Below are 15,426 nucleotides of genomic sequence, written 5' to 3' on the forward strand. Positions count from 1 at the left end.
TTCACTGCATACTTTTAGGCCTAATAATAAAGGGAAATGAATCTGTTAAAATGTCTATTTATTGTTCAATGATAATATTAATATTTAAAATACTTTACGAATGGCTTCTTAAGCCTTCGGCTTCTGTTTGCAAAATGTGCAAAAGAATAGATTTAATGTACAGCTTTTGCAATATCTAATAGCTGCCAAATTCAACAGATTAGTCTGAATAAAAGTTAGCTTTCTTTTTTGTCAGTGATTTGTTACTGTTGGGTGGCTTTGGATGCGGTTTGCTTGGTTGGTTGGCCAGCGATTTTCCAATAAAGTGAAATTGCATTTGATGATGCCGGGATATGTTTTTTTCCAATCATTCTGATATTTTTCGCCCTTGCCCGTTTTGTTTCCACATGCTGTTTTCCTTTCACCCGCGCCATTTATAGAAAATTGAATAAAAGTGTTGGTGGCATTGCGACAAACTGGTCGGCGAATGAGCGCGTGATTGGAGGCGATTTGTAGGTAGGTGAAAGGCGGCATAGCTCCTGACCACCAGGACCTCCCGGTCCTGCCGGCGAAGGAAGTGATTAGTGTAGGGCTCCTCGACGGCTTCCTTGCGTGAGTCGGGATCCCGACAGGAGCGACAGGAACAAAGCAAACAAGCCGCAGTGGAGAAATCCAATTTGTAATGGCTAGCTGGTTGCCAAGTTGCCTTTGATTTCATTGTTTCACCAGGTTCAGCCCCGCACACAGAAACACTCACTCTGTACAAACGGCTCTTGTACTATACACCCATTTTACACACACATTATTTTGTGCAAAAGAAAAATCAGAAAAAGTTGTAGCCCAGCAAGATGCATTCGACCAAGATTAAAGAGGGCGATGACAGGGTGAGTTTGCATTCAATTGGCGGGCTGCATATGAGCAGGTCATTAAAGGTGGCCAACTAATTTGAGTTTCCTGATTAGGAGGACATGGAGCTGAACCAAATCTGGCGCGGATGTCGTAAAATCCAGGGGGCCATTTTCCGTTATAACTTTGACATCTGTGCCGAGCTCAAGCAGCACGATCCGTGTTGCAGCGGTTTCGTGTCCGGTGAGCACATCCTTTGACTGTATTAATCCATTTTATGACATTTTTATGAACGACCACCTTTTTGCAGAGCCCATTTTCACGGCCGTACTGGGCAAATATCGCAAGGTGGCTGGAATGTCTGAATCCGAGCTCCGAGATGTCACCGACTATTTCCAGATTCGAGATGGACGCGTAGCATATCGTCAGTTCTGCAAGGTGGTCTGCAGTGAAAGTGAGTTTGGTCATGGCTGAAAATATTTTCTTAGCCTAAGCTGTAACTGTTAAATTTAAGCCCTCCACAAGACTGCCAAAACGGATGTGGCCACGGGTCTGGAATGGAACGATCCCTGGCATGTCAATGTTATCCCCCAGCCGGAGGACCGTAGAAGACTCTGCTTGATCTTGGTCAAGATTGCCCAGCTATCCCACATTCCCCTCATGCCCTACTTTCAGGACTATGAACTGGCAAGTGTCTTACAGGAAGAATTTGTATTTTAAAGTAATATTTTTTAATGGATTTCGATTTATATATTCAGATTGCCCAAAATGTAGGAGTAGTGACCGTTGCGCACTTTTCGCGCGTGCTTCACTTCATGAAGATTCCCCTTTCCGAATCGGATTTCCTGCTCCTTCTGAGACGCTATATGAAGGATGGATACCTGGTGAACTACGTGGCTTTCCTCAAGCACATTGACAATATCATAGCATATCTGGGCGAGCATCATCTGCTGGATAACTCTCATGTAAGTGAAAAGCGGGAAATGTGAAGAATTCACGCTTACATCAGTTTCGACATTACTCATTCTGCAAAAATGTGACCTATATAGGACATAATCAAGGACTTTCCGGGACGGCTAGTGGACCTAGAGCTATCACAACTGCCGGCAATCGATGGCTGCAAGGCGGTGCACCCGATCTTCCCTGATGCCTGCCATACGCCCAAACAGAATAGAAACCAGTGCGACATCCTCTTCTGCATCCAGAACTACATCTACAAGAACCAAGTGCGAACCTCCGAGTTCCTCGAGAGCTATGACACCCTAAACGTGGGCAGCATCACCAAGAATCAGTTCGAGCGCGGCTTGTCCAACATGGGAGTGGGCAAGTATCTGACCCAGAGGGAGATGTCCATCTTGCTGGATCGCTACACGGACCCGGTGGACACGAATAGGGTACGCTGGCGCAATTTTGCCGACGAGATCGATACAGGTGGGCAGATACGAAGGTTTCAGATTGTTTACTTGTCTGACATTCGGTTGCATTTAGTTTTCACCATCAAGAACTTGGAGAAGATGCCACAGTGTGTTGTGGAATCACCCCTTCGTCACATTCAGGAATTGCCCAGACCAGGGGCCGTGCCCTGGGAGACTGTGCCGGCGAATATCCGGGATCTGTGCGAGGAAGCCATGGCCAAGATACGTATACGCATCCGCAATCGTCGCCTCTATCTGCATCCCTTCTTCCGGAGCTACGACAAGTGAGTTCACTCGGAGAAGAAACACTGATGTATAATTAAAAGAAATAACAAATTAGAATAACATACGCTTTTTATAATAAAATATATATATATAAATTATAAAAATATAATTAAAACTTTATACTAATCTTATATATATTTTTTACTATATTCTAATAATATTTTAAATATTGCTAAAAAGGTTGCAATTAGGCTTGAATCATACTTCCAAACCCCTATATTTTGTTGTTTAGTAATAACAAATCCTCTCCAGACTCAACAGTGGCCATGTGCGCTGCAACATAGCCAAGCAGATCTTCCGCACCAACGGCATCCTTTTATCCGATCCGGAGCAGGACTCTGTGCTGAGTCGCTATGGCAATGAGCTGGGCTTCTGCTACACCAAGTTTTTGGACGACGTCGATCCCGCCGAGTACGCCATGCCGGCGATGGTCACCAAGCAGCAACTGGTGGAGTGCCCGCCGTTTGCGAGGGACAACCTCGACCCGGAGGACATCAGCGAGGAGGTCATCGTGCGCATCCTGACGAACTGCAAGCGTCAGGCTGTGATCAAGAGCGTGGCCGTCATTGAGTTCATGAAGGACTACGATCGCCATCGCGAGGGCGAGATCCTCGAATCGGACTTTAAGCGGGCCCTTGACAACTCCAGTGTAATTATCAGGGAGGAAGAAGCCACCATCTTGTGCAACATGTGAGTAATCTTACAAATCGTAAATTTTTATTTTTAAATAACAAAAATTAATTACAAGAATATTTAAATTTTATTTTATTTTGCATTTTTTTTAATATTGTTTTTTTATGCATTTTTTAAAAAAGAATTTTTTTACATATTTTTTTTGTATATATGTATGTTTTTATAAATGTATTCTTTTATACTTGGCCTTATATTTAATCATACTTTCCTTTATCCAGTTTCCGTTCACCCCAACGCGTGTCCTGCGTTCGATACCGCGACTTCTGCAAGGCGCTCGACGAGATCTTCATCCAACTGGACACGCACATGGGTGACCAGGTGGTCACCGCCGTGCCGCTGCTTCACCTGCCCAACCTGGACTGCGTCGACTGCTTCCTGAGCTTCGACGAGCGAACCATCTGCTCGCAGGCCCTGATGAAACTGGCCCGCAAACCGGACGAGATCTCCAACCTGAGCCAGGTGTTCAAGGACTTCGATCGCGAACAGTGCGGCTCCATCACGCAGAACCAGTTCCTGCGCGGCATCACAGTGCGCGACATGCACGTAATGCTGAGTAGCCGCGAGTTCCAGGCCATCTGCAAGTGCTTCGGCGTCAAGAAGGGCATGTGCATGGAGTTCAACTACCGCGAGTTCCTCAAGATCCTTGACGTGCTCTTCGCCACCAACCAGATGAAGCGCAACTATTAAGTGTGTGACAAGAAACCCTCTCAAAATTCTAAGTGTACCCCGTCTGTTAGGACCCACAAAATTTTTAGTGATTCTAGGCAATAAAGACAATTTGTGAACTTTTACTTTAGGTTTTTTTTTAATGTAATTCGCTTTAAAACTGCCTGATGTCTTATCGTTCAGTTAAGATAGGTTGTAATTTCGCTTGAGAATGTTTAATTTTAAGGGGGAGAACTACGCTTACACACGCGCATCGTTTTCAATGAGTTTCTTTGTTGAAATGCTACCTAAACTGCCCATCCAGCCATCTATTATCTGCTCTCCATCAGCTTTTGTGTCGGACGATTTCATAAAGATTTTCATATAGCTATAGTAATGTATACATAGATAGATTTGATTTAACAATTATCAATTCTTATTTTTGCTGTGGTCTATACAATTGTGGCGGTAAGTAGATAATTCTCGCTGTGTGGCTTTAGATTTTTATTAAAATATAAATCTCTTCCCTTTCAGAAGGTGTACATAAATATAGATATATGTATTATGTATGTATAAATGTAGTCTATGAGCGTAATACATGTTCGGAAAACAAAAACTAATTCTGTTTCCGCTTTCTGCTCTGTATTATGGTGGATTTGTTTGTTGTAGGTTGTTTTTCTGCTTTGTTGTCTTGTCGTACATAGTTTTTTTTTTCAATAGAACGGGAAGAAGGCAACCCGATGAGCCAGCCAGTCAACGCTTGCTTTCTTGGTTTTTGTTTGTTTGATTTATAATTATTATTACATATTACAGTTAATTCATAATTAAAGTTAAACAAATACTTATCGTCTATTGTATTGTGTACTGTATGAAACATTTTAGCTGTGTGTACTTTGTTTTGTTTCGTAAGTATGCTTGATTTGCTTTCTTTCCGTTTCTGTGCTTTCTAATATCTCCGATTATCCCTGTGCTACTGACGCGTTAAACAATTACTTCGCATAATGTATGATACTACATTAGAAAAACAAATTAGTTTCGACACACAGACAACGTGAGCGCTGTTGCACGGCATTTAGTTTGGCAAATGTTGTGTGCCACGTTCTCTGCAAGGTTGTCTTGTGGTTTTCCAGGGGTTGAAGGGTTGTTTGGTGGGCGGTTGGTTGGTTTGTTGTTTGGTTGGTTTGTCGGCTTAATGAGCGTGTGGCTATGAAAAATTAGCCACTTGCTGAAAAATTACATGTGTCTCTATGCCTAACTATATGTGTATGCATTTGTGGTTTGCTTTGTATGGTATAAATGATTATTTTTCCTTCTTCCTGATGTTGCTGCTGCTTCTGATGATTTTTTGTTGGAATGGTGCTACACAACAAGTGTGTAAAGGTGTGTAAAGGTAGCTGATGTTGATATTATTGCTCCCAGCCAGCCAGTCTATTCATTTTCCTTTTCCTTCTTCTCTAAATGTATATACAATTGCGTATATATGCGGTTACTCAGATGGTGTTCTCTTTTTTAGATGTGTGTTGTTTTTGTAGTAATGCTGCAATGGAAACAAATAGTTCTTAAAGCTGCCATTGGAGGAAAAAGGTTTCTGAACTCACCATAACAAACTAAACTAGGTAAAATTCAAATAGTTTGCAGTTATCTGGAGAATGCGAGATACCCAATGCCCACGCCCCCTGCCCCTATTTAGTAGGGCTGATGCCGCTGCTGGCGTCCGCCGCCTCCGCGCTGTTTGCCACCGTTAAAACCGCCGCCGCCGCCGCCTGTTACAGAAACGTTTTAAAAAATTACAACGCATTAGTCAAGTGAATTCGTATGATAGCAGGCAAAAAGAAAGTCATGCTCAACATCTGCGGGAAGGGGAAGGAAGGGCATCTAAAGATTTCTGTAACTACGCCAAACGACTTCGTATTTCTTGGGAAAATTTTGACCAATACTAGGGGGGGGGGCATAGCAAAATAAAATGAACACAAGTCATGAAAAGCCAATGAAGAGGATAACCAAAATCGATGAAACTGTGCTTTACAGAAAATTATAAATTATTTCGACTAGTCTATGCGTAGTAGTTATACAGGAGGGATGAGGGTCCAACAATTCGTTGGTTAGAGATAGTTTTTGCTAGGCGCTTTTACTGTGTGTTAATACCTTTGGGGCCGCCGCCGCCGCGGGGTCCACCGCGACCACCGCCCATATTGCCACCACCGCCGCCGCCGTAGCCGTTACCCTCAAAGCCGCCGCCGTAGCCGTAGCCGTCTTTTGGTTGCATATGCATTTCGTGGATCAATCACACAATCACAAAAGTGTCGTTGATTTCGTGGATTGGGTCGTATAGAAAATTGATGAGAACACAAACAAAGCGTATCTTATAAAATGGTGTAGAACGACACGAACAAAAATAAAGTGGGAGTGCCACAGGTAATCGCCAACTGCCTAACTCAAGGGATTCAGTAGGTCCAAAAGTTTTCATTTCACAAAAGTATAAAAATTTTTGGGAACTTGAACTTCTACGTTAATTTTTGAATATATTTTATTGTCCTGCGTAGATAAATATAAATTTAAATGAATAATAGTCGTGCAAAAATAGAAACACATTCCTATTAATTGAAACACATTTTCAAATATCAAAAAAGTTTTGTAAATTTTAAATTAGTTTTTGCGGATTGTAGATTTTGCATATTGGTCGCAGTAACATTAGTTTTTTGTTAAGTATTTGTCATATTTAGTTGTCATTATTATACTTCAATTTAATAGTAAGGAAACATCAATGGATTTCTGATAGTTTGGGTACTCGATAGGGAGAATTTCTATAAAGACTTGTTGGCAACACTTTTGGCGGATTGGAACCTACTATTACTTGTATGGATCGAGGGTTTTTCATTCTGTTACGCTTGGTTTGGTCAAAATTTATACTGCTTAACTGGGAGCGACGCCGCGCCGAGGGGAGACAATTCAAATGGCACATACCGCGAGAGCTGGAAAGGAATCGCCTACTCCGGATCCGGAGCAGACTGTGGTTGGTGTGGGAAGAGATCAGGGGTAGGTTGTGGGCGGAAACTGAAATACACACAAAATTGTTGTCTGGTTGTTTGTTTTTTTTTTCGTTTTTCTTTTATTTGCTCATTTCTTGTTTGTGGATTTTGATTATAAGATTGATGATGGTTAAAATGTTTATCCGTTATTGCTGTAGCTCAAAAGTACAATAGGTTTTTGTTGCTCTAACATTTGGTCGTTGTTGGTTGTTGTAGTTGTTGGTTGTTGCTGGTACACAATAAAAATTTAAAAAACAATTTTCGCTCGCTCTCCTCTGGCAAAAATGACGAGGAAAATGGCGCAAGGCGGCGCTCACACATACATGCGGTTCGATTGGTTGTTGTTTTGCTCGGTTATATAAAATTAATATAACTCTGGATGTCTCAGATTTTGGTTAGTTGTCGACTGGACACGACTCGACTTATTAACATGTTTCACAATGTATATTGCAATGGATTTCTCAATTCATTTCATTTGATTTCTCATTTTTACAGCACTCGTTATGCATTTATGTTTTTTAATTTTTACCTCATTTTCCACACAACAATTTCAGCATTTCAATTTCAAATTAGTATATTTTTTTGATTAATGTTTGAAAATTTTCGGAATAAAATTTTTTTAAGGATTGCCAAAAAATTTGTGAATTCATTTGCTGCTCTTGTGTGTGTGTATTTTGAATGTCTCACCTCAGCAAAAAGTAATAAAATTGTTTCTTTCTTTTCGTATCATTTTGGTTTTAAAAATTTCTTTCGAAGGATCTAGGGTCTTAGGGGGAGGGGCAGGATGAGGATGCGGAGTTTGTCGCGAATAAAATATTCTTGTGTCATAGAAAACGTTTTGCGAAAAACAAAAACAAATGCAAATAGTCAACAAATTTTACTTTATACTCGAGTTAATATGATCATTGTAATAATTACTCTTCGTGTTCATTGTTGTCGTTGTTGTAGCTGTTGTTAAAAACAAGAAAACTGGTTTTGTAGCTTAAGAATTGTCTCAGAAATGGTTTTGACAATATATATATATATATTAATTGATTTCATTGTAAAATTACTTTAGTGGTTTCATTATCATTATCATTTTTTTTTTGTAGAGTTTTTCAATGCATTTTACTAAAAACAAATATTAATTACGCTAAATTACTTGTAAATATATACGTTTTAAATGTAGTAGAAAAGGAAGATTTAAGTAAAAAATTAAAAACGTTACAGTTAAGTGAAAAGTTAACACTGTTGGTGCGGTTTTGCTTGGCGGATCGCTCGATTGCTCGATTTCTGGTCGCTTGGTTGCTTGATTGCTTGCTTGATTTAGATGTCGGTGGATAGCAGATGGACATAAAGTGGCTCTACTGGTGTTGCTCTCACCAAAGACCCGCGGGCTAGCCGGGCAATCGGTTAACCGCTTGCGAGAAGCTTGAACAAGACAAAGGCGCAGCTTGCGATCGTTTTTGGATATTCGCTTTTGGGTGGTTGGTGACTGTGTGTTTTGAGTTGAACTCTCATTGGGGTTTCTTTTTCTTATATGTTTTGGGTTCGTTTAGTTTGCTTTCTTTTTTTCGTTTTTGTGAGGCGAAACATCGGAAAATTCGGTATTACAATCATATAGTCGTATATAAATATGTTCAAAAATCATAATTACGAAAGTAATATTACATAATTAAGTGGTAGTGTGGGTAGGGGGATTTGAAACACCCGCTCTGTTCTACTAGCAATTTTGCATATTATATTAATTCAGACCCAACTCGGTGTTAAAGCTCCCGCTACCCGCACTTTTCTAGGTTTGGTGGTTAGTTTTAAAATTTCAAGTTGTAGAGTAACGGAATAGGAAATTATAAAGAAACTAAAAATATATTGTTGTTAAGGTTTTAATATAAAGTGGGGGCACAAAATTATTGCTATATAATTGTAAGTATATGTAAAGGTATCAAAAATTTTGTTTATATCAAAAAAATTTGTTTACACATTTAAACAGCATAATTATCAGTATAATAAGTAATAAAAAATATAGCATAAAATGTATAAAAACTTTTCTTGCTTGGATAATTTAAGGGTATGTCAATTTTTTTATTGCTTATTTTGCTTAATTTTTTTTCAATTTGTTTTTTATACAGACAACTTGCTAAAAACATTGAGAAACATGCAATTGCGTTGTTAAATAATTTACTCAAAGTTTATGAATAAAGGTGTATGCAAAAATGTACAAATGTATATATAATTGGTATAGTTTGACTTAAAATTGTCGACGCACAATGACAACATTTGAAATGGTTCTGATTTCAGGTTTTGCTCAATTTCAAATTCAAAGATATACGAATTGTAAAAGGTATTCATTTATATATATACATTTGCAAGCAATTCTTGGGTATGTGTGATTTGCTGGTGTTGCTCGACTTAACATTTAAAAACCATAAGAAAAAATTATATATGTATTTATGCTTGAATTAAAATTACTAAAATTGACGAAGTGTGTTGTTGGAAAAGTTTCATTTTTGTGGCTACAATTAAGATGTTGTTGGTGTTGCTATTGTAGTTGTTATTATTTGTCGTTGTTCAGTAAGTTAGTTGGTTGTTTGATTACTTTTTCTTGGTTCTTCATCCTGGAATCAACGTATGAACATGCAGAATGCCGCAATGCGCTCGCGGTGCAACTAAAACAAGCCTCAAAATTGGATTGTTTCGACATTACGTTACGTTTTTGTCAAGAAAGTGCAGCGGAAATGCAAATAAAGCAAATAAAAGAACATTCTAACGAATGGGGCCGGGGGTGCTGCAGAAATCAGCCGAGATATTAGTAAAGTACCCCGGATCCGCTGCGCTTACTTTTTGGACCCCGGCCTTCAAGATCTTAAGAGCCCTTGCTTGGTTGTACTCTTTTTTCCGTATTGTAGTTGTTTTTTACAAGGATTTGCCTTAAAATAATACTATCAAAAATAGTACCATAGTTAAATGTTACGTTTTTTATGTATAAATATATAACATTTGTATATATTTGATATAAATATATATGGTAGGTATATTGACGTATGGTGCATACGAAAACATATGCATTGCAAAGAACGTGAATATTATCCCGTTGCCGGAATAATAATATGTATCTAAAAATATATTTATATGCTATATATAGGTATATATATTTAAATAGACATTGAATCAAAGCTTTGATTACGCGTTTCGTTTGTTTTGTTTGACGTCGTTTCTGTTCTGGTGTGTTATTGTTGTTTTAGTGTTTTGTTTAACAAAACAAAAGGAGAAACTATTTAAATAACTATTTTATAAGAGTGCTGAGGGGTGCTGGGGGGTTTGTGGGTTGTGTGTGTGTGTGTGTTTCAACAGATTTTGGTTTCAGTTGGTTCAAACAATAACAGTTTAGTTAACAATTAAAAAGGCACAAGTTGCAGTTGCGCAAAAGGCCAAAAACGCTGGCATTTCACACAGTTTTCACATAATTGGCACATGCTCCTCGTGTGTTTTGTGTTTCTTTGTTTGTTGTTATATCTGGGGTTGCTGTTGCTGTTGTTGTTGCTGTTTGTTGTTTGTTTGCTGCCCTTGCGTTTGAGGTATTTGTCATCTTTGGAAAGTCTGTTGAAGGCAACCTCTAGTTGTTGTTGTTGTTGTTGGTAGGTCCGGTCTGGTGGTCGCATATAAATAATAGGCAGGATTCTACCTCTATGTAATATGCCTCAACTTGAACGTCACGTCTACTTTTCTCTTCGCTCCTTCTCACTCTTAAACAACACAATATTTTTTTACACACGCTTCGTCAGTTTTATGTTTAAGTGCTACTCAACTAATAATTGGTAATTAAATTTTTCGTTTAAATGAATTCTCGTTTAAAAAGTACGCTTTAAAATTTAAAACATCAAATATATGCCTTTAAAATTATACGTAGTTATATATAAGATAGATATAAGTGTATATAAAAATTGCGAATTTGCTTGTTATATTAAATAAAGAAAATTGTCTGTCAACATACACATTTCGTTTTTTTTTTCAATATAAAATGTTTAAAATTTATGTTAGATTTCTTGTTTTTTGTTGTCTACAATAATTAAAAGTTTTCTTGTTTTTAGCGACGTTGCTTTCGTAGTTGTTGTTCTTGTTGTTGTTTGTTGTTGATGTTGTTCTTTGACATCTGTATGTCATATACCAACATGGGCTTACATGCCAATATACATGGATAATACATGCGGTATATAAGCATTTTTATTGGCAATATATATATAGATATATATATCGAAATGCAGCAAAACTTTTTGTTTTTGTTTTTCTCTCAGTTTTGTTTGAATGGGAAACACAACAACGTGGAAATTTGGATCAGATCAGGTCTATGGCAAAAATTAAAGAGTTTATATGGTGTTTTGCGGTTGTTGTTGCTTTGTTTGCTTGTTTTTTGTTTCTGATTTTTTGCTGGCCTGCTGATTGCGGCTAGGCTCTACTTAGAACTGCTGATAGTTGTTGCTATTGTTCTTGTTTGGATGGTAATTACTCGACGTGTTGTTATTGTAATAATTGTTCTGAGCACTACTTTGTTGTTTGTTGTATTTACCATAACCGTAGTCATATCCATTATAGTAGCCGCCGGTATAGTAGTCGCCATAGCCGCCGGCACCATATCCGCCGTAGCCGCCATATCCCGAGTAGGAACCCTGTCCGTCCCACTGGTTGTTGTAGCCTGAGAAAAGTAGGGGCGTGTTATTTATAGGTGTTTCTTTGGGGTATTTCCTCAGTTTATCTGGTAGCTGTACTAACCACCACGTCCTCCGTAGCCACCGCGTCCGCCGCGCATACCGCCGCGGGGTCCACCTCGCATACCGCCCATACCGCCCATCTCCGGCTTGGGCGTTGCCCGCTTAACATCGACCTCCTTGCCGGCGATCTTCTGCTTGGGCGTCTTCAGCAGATCCGTGACCACCTGCTCCGAATCGAAGGTGATGAAGCAGAAGCCCTTGCGCTGCGACTTTTGCTTGTCGAATGGCATCTCAACCTCAACGATCTTTGAAAATTAACAGGTTAGTATTTGGTCGAAGGTTAAACCATACAAGCTACTTACGTTGCCAAACTGTCCAAAGTAGGTCTTGATCTCCTCATCGGTGATCTCTGTGGTCAAACCGCCGACAAAGATCTTGCCATGTCGGGCCTTGGCCTTCTTGGGGTCGACCTTCTTGCTGTTAATTATGTGTTCATCGGCGGCGCTGACTTTGTCAATGGCCTCGGTATTTGTGAACACGATGAAGGCGAATCCTCGAGACCGTCCGGTCTGGGGATCTGTCTTGACATTGATGCTCTCGATCTCACCATATTTGCCAAAGTGATCGCGCAGCTCCTCTGGAAAAATGGAAAAGTAAATATTTGAACAATTTAGTAATATTTTGTTTACTTACTCTCAGTAGTTTCCCAGCTCAGACCGCCCACAAACAGTTTTCTGCGAAAGGTCAAAGATCAATTGGTTAGTTTTATGGTACTACAAATAATTTAAAGATCTACGGAGGGTTCATTTTGGGGAGTGGTTGGGAACAAAGGTAAATCTGGGAAATCAGGCTTGAAAATAGGTTGTGTTTAATGCGCGAGGCAAATACTTTCTTAATTTACTTTAAATTTCTCTTCTCTTACTGTTTTTCGTATTGGCTGCAAAAGAATTGATGACAGAGCAAGAATACAAAACGAATAAAAAAAACTCACCAAATTTGAAGTGAAAATTTGCTTTAGTTACTGTATTGCAATCAAACAATTGATCGGATAGTGTCAAAAAACTTGCAAACTCGGATATGAGCGAAAGAGTTCGAGGAGCGAGCGAGCGATCGATCGAGACACAAATCGAGCGAAAGATATAGATATATAGTATAAGATATGCAAGAGTGAATTATTTAGTTTTTGTTTTGGGTACACTTATAGTCTTTGTTTGTACAATTAACAAATAACAATTAGTCTTTATTCAATAGGATGAGAAAAATGCAAAGGTTTTTATGCTGGATTGTGGTTGGTTTTACTTGCTTTATTTATTCGGCTGTTTATTTTATTGTATTTTTTTATATAAAAAGGAATGTTGAAAAAAATATGCATAGACACTTATAGTTTACTGTGATGTACGTTACTCGCATAGATTTCTGGATTTTTGGAAAGATATCTCAGCGTTCTCGGCAGATTCCCGGCAAATTTGGAACAGTCTCGTCACACGGCGGCGGAATTTCGATTGCAATTTAGTGATTTTGCGTCATTTTTGCGGCAATTCGTTACGTTACATTCGTTTTCTTTGTGTTTCTTTCATCGGGCGATATATAATATATATTTTAGGAGCTTCATAAAAACAAACGAAAAAACTGCGAGTCTCTTTTTTCACTCGGTCTCTCTCTGTCTCCGATTACTTGGTACTTTTTTGTAATATTTTTTTTTTCTGGGTAATTTACAAGTTATACGTTAAGATACAATACAATATATACTCGTATACAGTTTTACATATGGATCCAATTTAAATCGAGATAATTTGTTGATAATTTTGTGTGTCGATAGTTCTATATATTGGCTGACTGACTGATTGATTGTTTTAGTTTTGGATAGATAAATACCATCAGCATCAGTATCGGCGGAGCGGAGACTTTTGGAGACTGGAAAGTGGAGAGGGTTGGATATCCACCAAGTCCGCCGAATCCGAATCCGTAACCGTTTGCCGGGGGCAGGAATACGAATCCAAATCCAAATCCGAATCCATATCCGACTTGAGCATAGCTTATAACCCTGACCCTGGGCATTTCACTTCTCTCAAAACCTGCCGGAGAGGAACAAGGTTAGTTCGCTCACAAGACAACAGGATAAGCTATGTTTTTGGATTTAATTTCTCCACTCCGTCCTTCTATTTTTGGGGCATTCTCCGCATCTTCTTCAGCTGGTTTCGTTTTTTCGTTTTAATGTACAGCATCGTGTGACTTAAGATTAGACTTAGATATTAAATGATCAGTAGGATGGGCAAATGAAGTGTATGCTAGATCTAAAAAACAAAACCAAGGGGGCAAAAACAAGGGCCATTCTACCTTATCATCTCCAGATTTGTAGCCTATCACAATTTATTGCTTATCAAAGAACATTTTTGTTGAATTACTTTTTCTTCTGGCGCCTTGGCAACTCTAAAACAACGCCGGCTGTCGCTCTCCGAGAGAAAGAGAAAAGAGACGGCGGGAGCGAACGAAGCCGGCAAGCAAAGGAGAATGAGTGAAAACTGCAAAACACGCACAAACATACGAGCCGTCGGGCGTTAGTATGTATGCAAGTGTGCGGCCGCCATTTTGGGTACAGAACTGGAAGAGCAAAAAATAACAACGAATAGCCGAACCAAAGAGTAATGCGAATAAAGAAGAATACACTGGCGAATACAAACATAACTTTTTTCCAACTTTTTTCTCGTTTTTTACTTTGCAAGTGAAAGGCAGCCGTATGTTTCTGGGTGCGTCTGAGTGTGTGTGGGGCAACGTGGGTAGCCGACATAACCTCACAAATGGGGGAAAATGTGCTTCAAGCTGAGGAAAACTCGGGGTTTTCGTTGCAGGCAGTGTGCGTGTGTATGCCGAGGGGAGCGGTGAAAATTTTCCATTTCTCCCGAGGCTATGATGATGCATTTTCGCCGAAGATTCTATTAATATGACTGAAGTACAGTCGCACCGACACCACACACAGACACACGCAGCCCAAGCGAGAGAGAACACAAAAGGGGTCAGACTTCCCCCGCGAAACCCCGTAAACACCAAACAACTCGACCAACGACGTTAGCTTCGCATTTACGTAACATTATACATTATATGCAAGGAGAAAATCTAAGCGGGGCACATGATCGTCAGCTGCCCGTTGCAAGAGAACAAAGAGAAAAGAGGGTACATCCGCCTGATAATCGACATACCTGTCGTCGTCCCGCTGGCCAGACGCTGCCGACTGGTTGTCCGAGCTGCCGTTGGTGGAGCCGGCGGCGGCCCCATCCCCGTTCTCGGATCCAGGACCGTCGGCGGTCACGTCCTTGGTGAAGTCCTCGCCGTTCATCTCGCTGTCCACTTGCTGCTTGTCGGCCATGTTGAGTGTGGTTTCTGCGTTCGATTTACTAATTTCGGGGGCTAAACAGCACGATTTTCGGTTAATTAACGCAGAGCCGGAGATTTTTACACACTCGCCAAAAAGTCGCGCGTACGAATGACGACCGGAAAATGACAAATGCAAGCGACAGCGTGTGTATATGGGTGCGGCGTTGCCACCTCGTCGCGCTGCCAGTCGGGGCGATTCGGTATTATTTGGGCTGGCACTCTATCAGTCGGGCTGCTATACCTACGCTTTGTTATCTTTACATTTACAAGGTTTTACATGGGCATTTTCGATACCCCCCACCCCGAAATGGGCATAACAGGGGATTTATGGGGCGCGTGACCTGTCAGCCTGCGCTCCGGCAACCCTGTTTCGAGCGGTGTGCACACACTAGAAGAGGGAAACAATATAAAATACCACAAAATAAAAATAAAAATTAGCAGGTCAAGTAACAGTTTAAAGTATTAGCCTAAATAATA

The 15,426-nt window shown here is 39.9% G+C and overlaps 2 protein-coding genes across 3 annotated transcripts; one reads left to right on the forward strand and one right to left on the reverse strand.

The window, feature by feature from the left end:
* The first annotated feature begins 696 nt into the window (after positions 1 to 696).
* Positions 697 to 4,009, forward strand: LOC108031464 (uncharacterized). Its single transcript, XM_017104903.3, has 9 exons — positions 697 to 863; positions 942 to 1,068; positions 1,136 to 1,279; positions 1,340 to 1,512; positions 1,584 to 1,790; positions 1,875 to 2,256; positions 2,314 to 2,524; positions 2,778 to 3,215; positions 3,437 to 4,009. The coding sequence occupies exons 1-9, from the start codon at positions 828 to 830 to the stop codon at positions 3,903 to 3,905; spliced, it is 2,187 nt and encodes a 728-aa protein (XP_016960392.1). The 5' UTR covers positions 697 to 827; the 3' UTR covers positions 3,906 to 4,009.
* A 739-nt stretch (positions 4,010 to 4,748) lies between these two features.
* LOC108031463 (RNA-binding protein squid) lies at positions 4,749 to 15,085 on the reverse strand. 2 transcript variants are annotated; one of them, XM_044091083.2, is made up of 8 exons: positions 14,775 to 15,085; positions 12,271 to 12,311; positions 11,940 to 12,214; positions 11,639 to 11,882; positions 11,436 to 11,561; positions 6,009 to 6,116; positions 5,462 to 5,626; positions 4,749 to 5,400 (listed from the first exon to the last, which is right to left on the reverse strand). In XM_044091083.2, exons 1-7 carry the CDS (start codon positions 14,939 to 14,941, stop codon positions 5,550 to 5,552), a joined length of 1,038 nt encoding a protein of 345 aa, XP_043947018.1. In that variant the 5' UTR covers positions 14,942 to 15,085; the 3' UTR covers positions 4,749 to 5,400; positions 5,462 to 5,549. The 2 variants fall into 2 exon arrangements, with proteins under 2 accessions (XP_043947018.1, XP_043947019.1); XM_044091084.2 differs by lacking the exon at positions 6,009 to 6,116 and having other exon boundaries at positions 14,775 to 15,083.
* Between the last annotated feature and the right edge of the window lie 341 nt (positions 15,086 to 15,426).

Source organism: Drosophila biarmipes, chromosome 3R (assembly GCF_025231255.1).
Source record: "Drosophila biarmipes strain raj3 chromosome 3R, RU_DBia_V1.1, whole genome shotgun sequence".
NCBI classification, from domain to species: Eukaryota; Metazoa; Arthropoda; class Insecta; order Diptera; family Drosophilidae; genus Drosophila; species Drosophila biarmipes.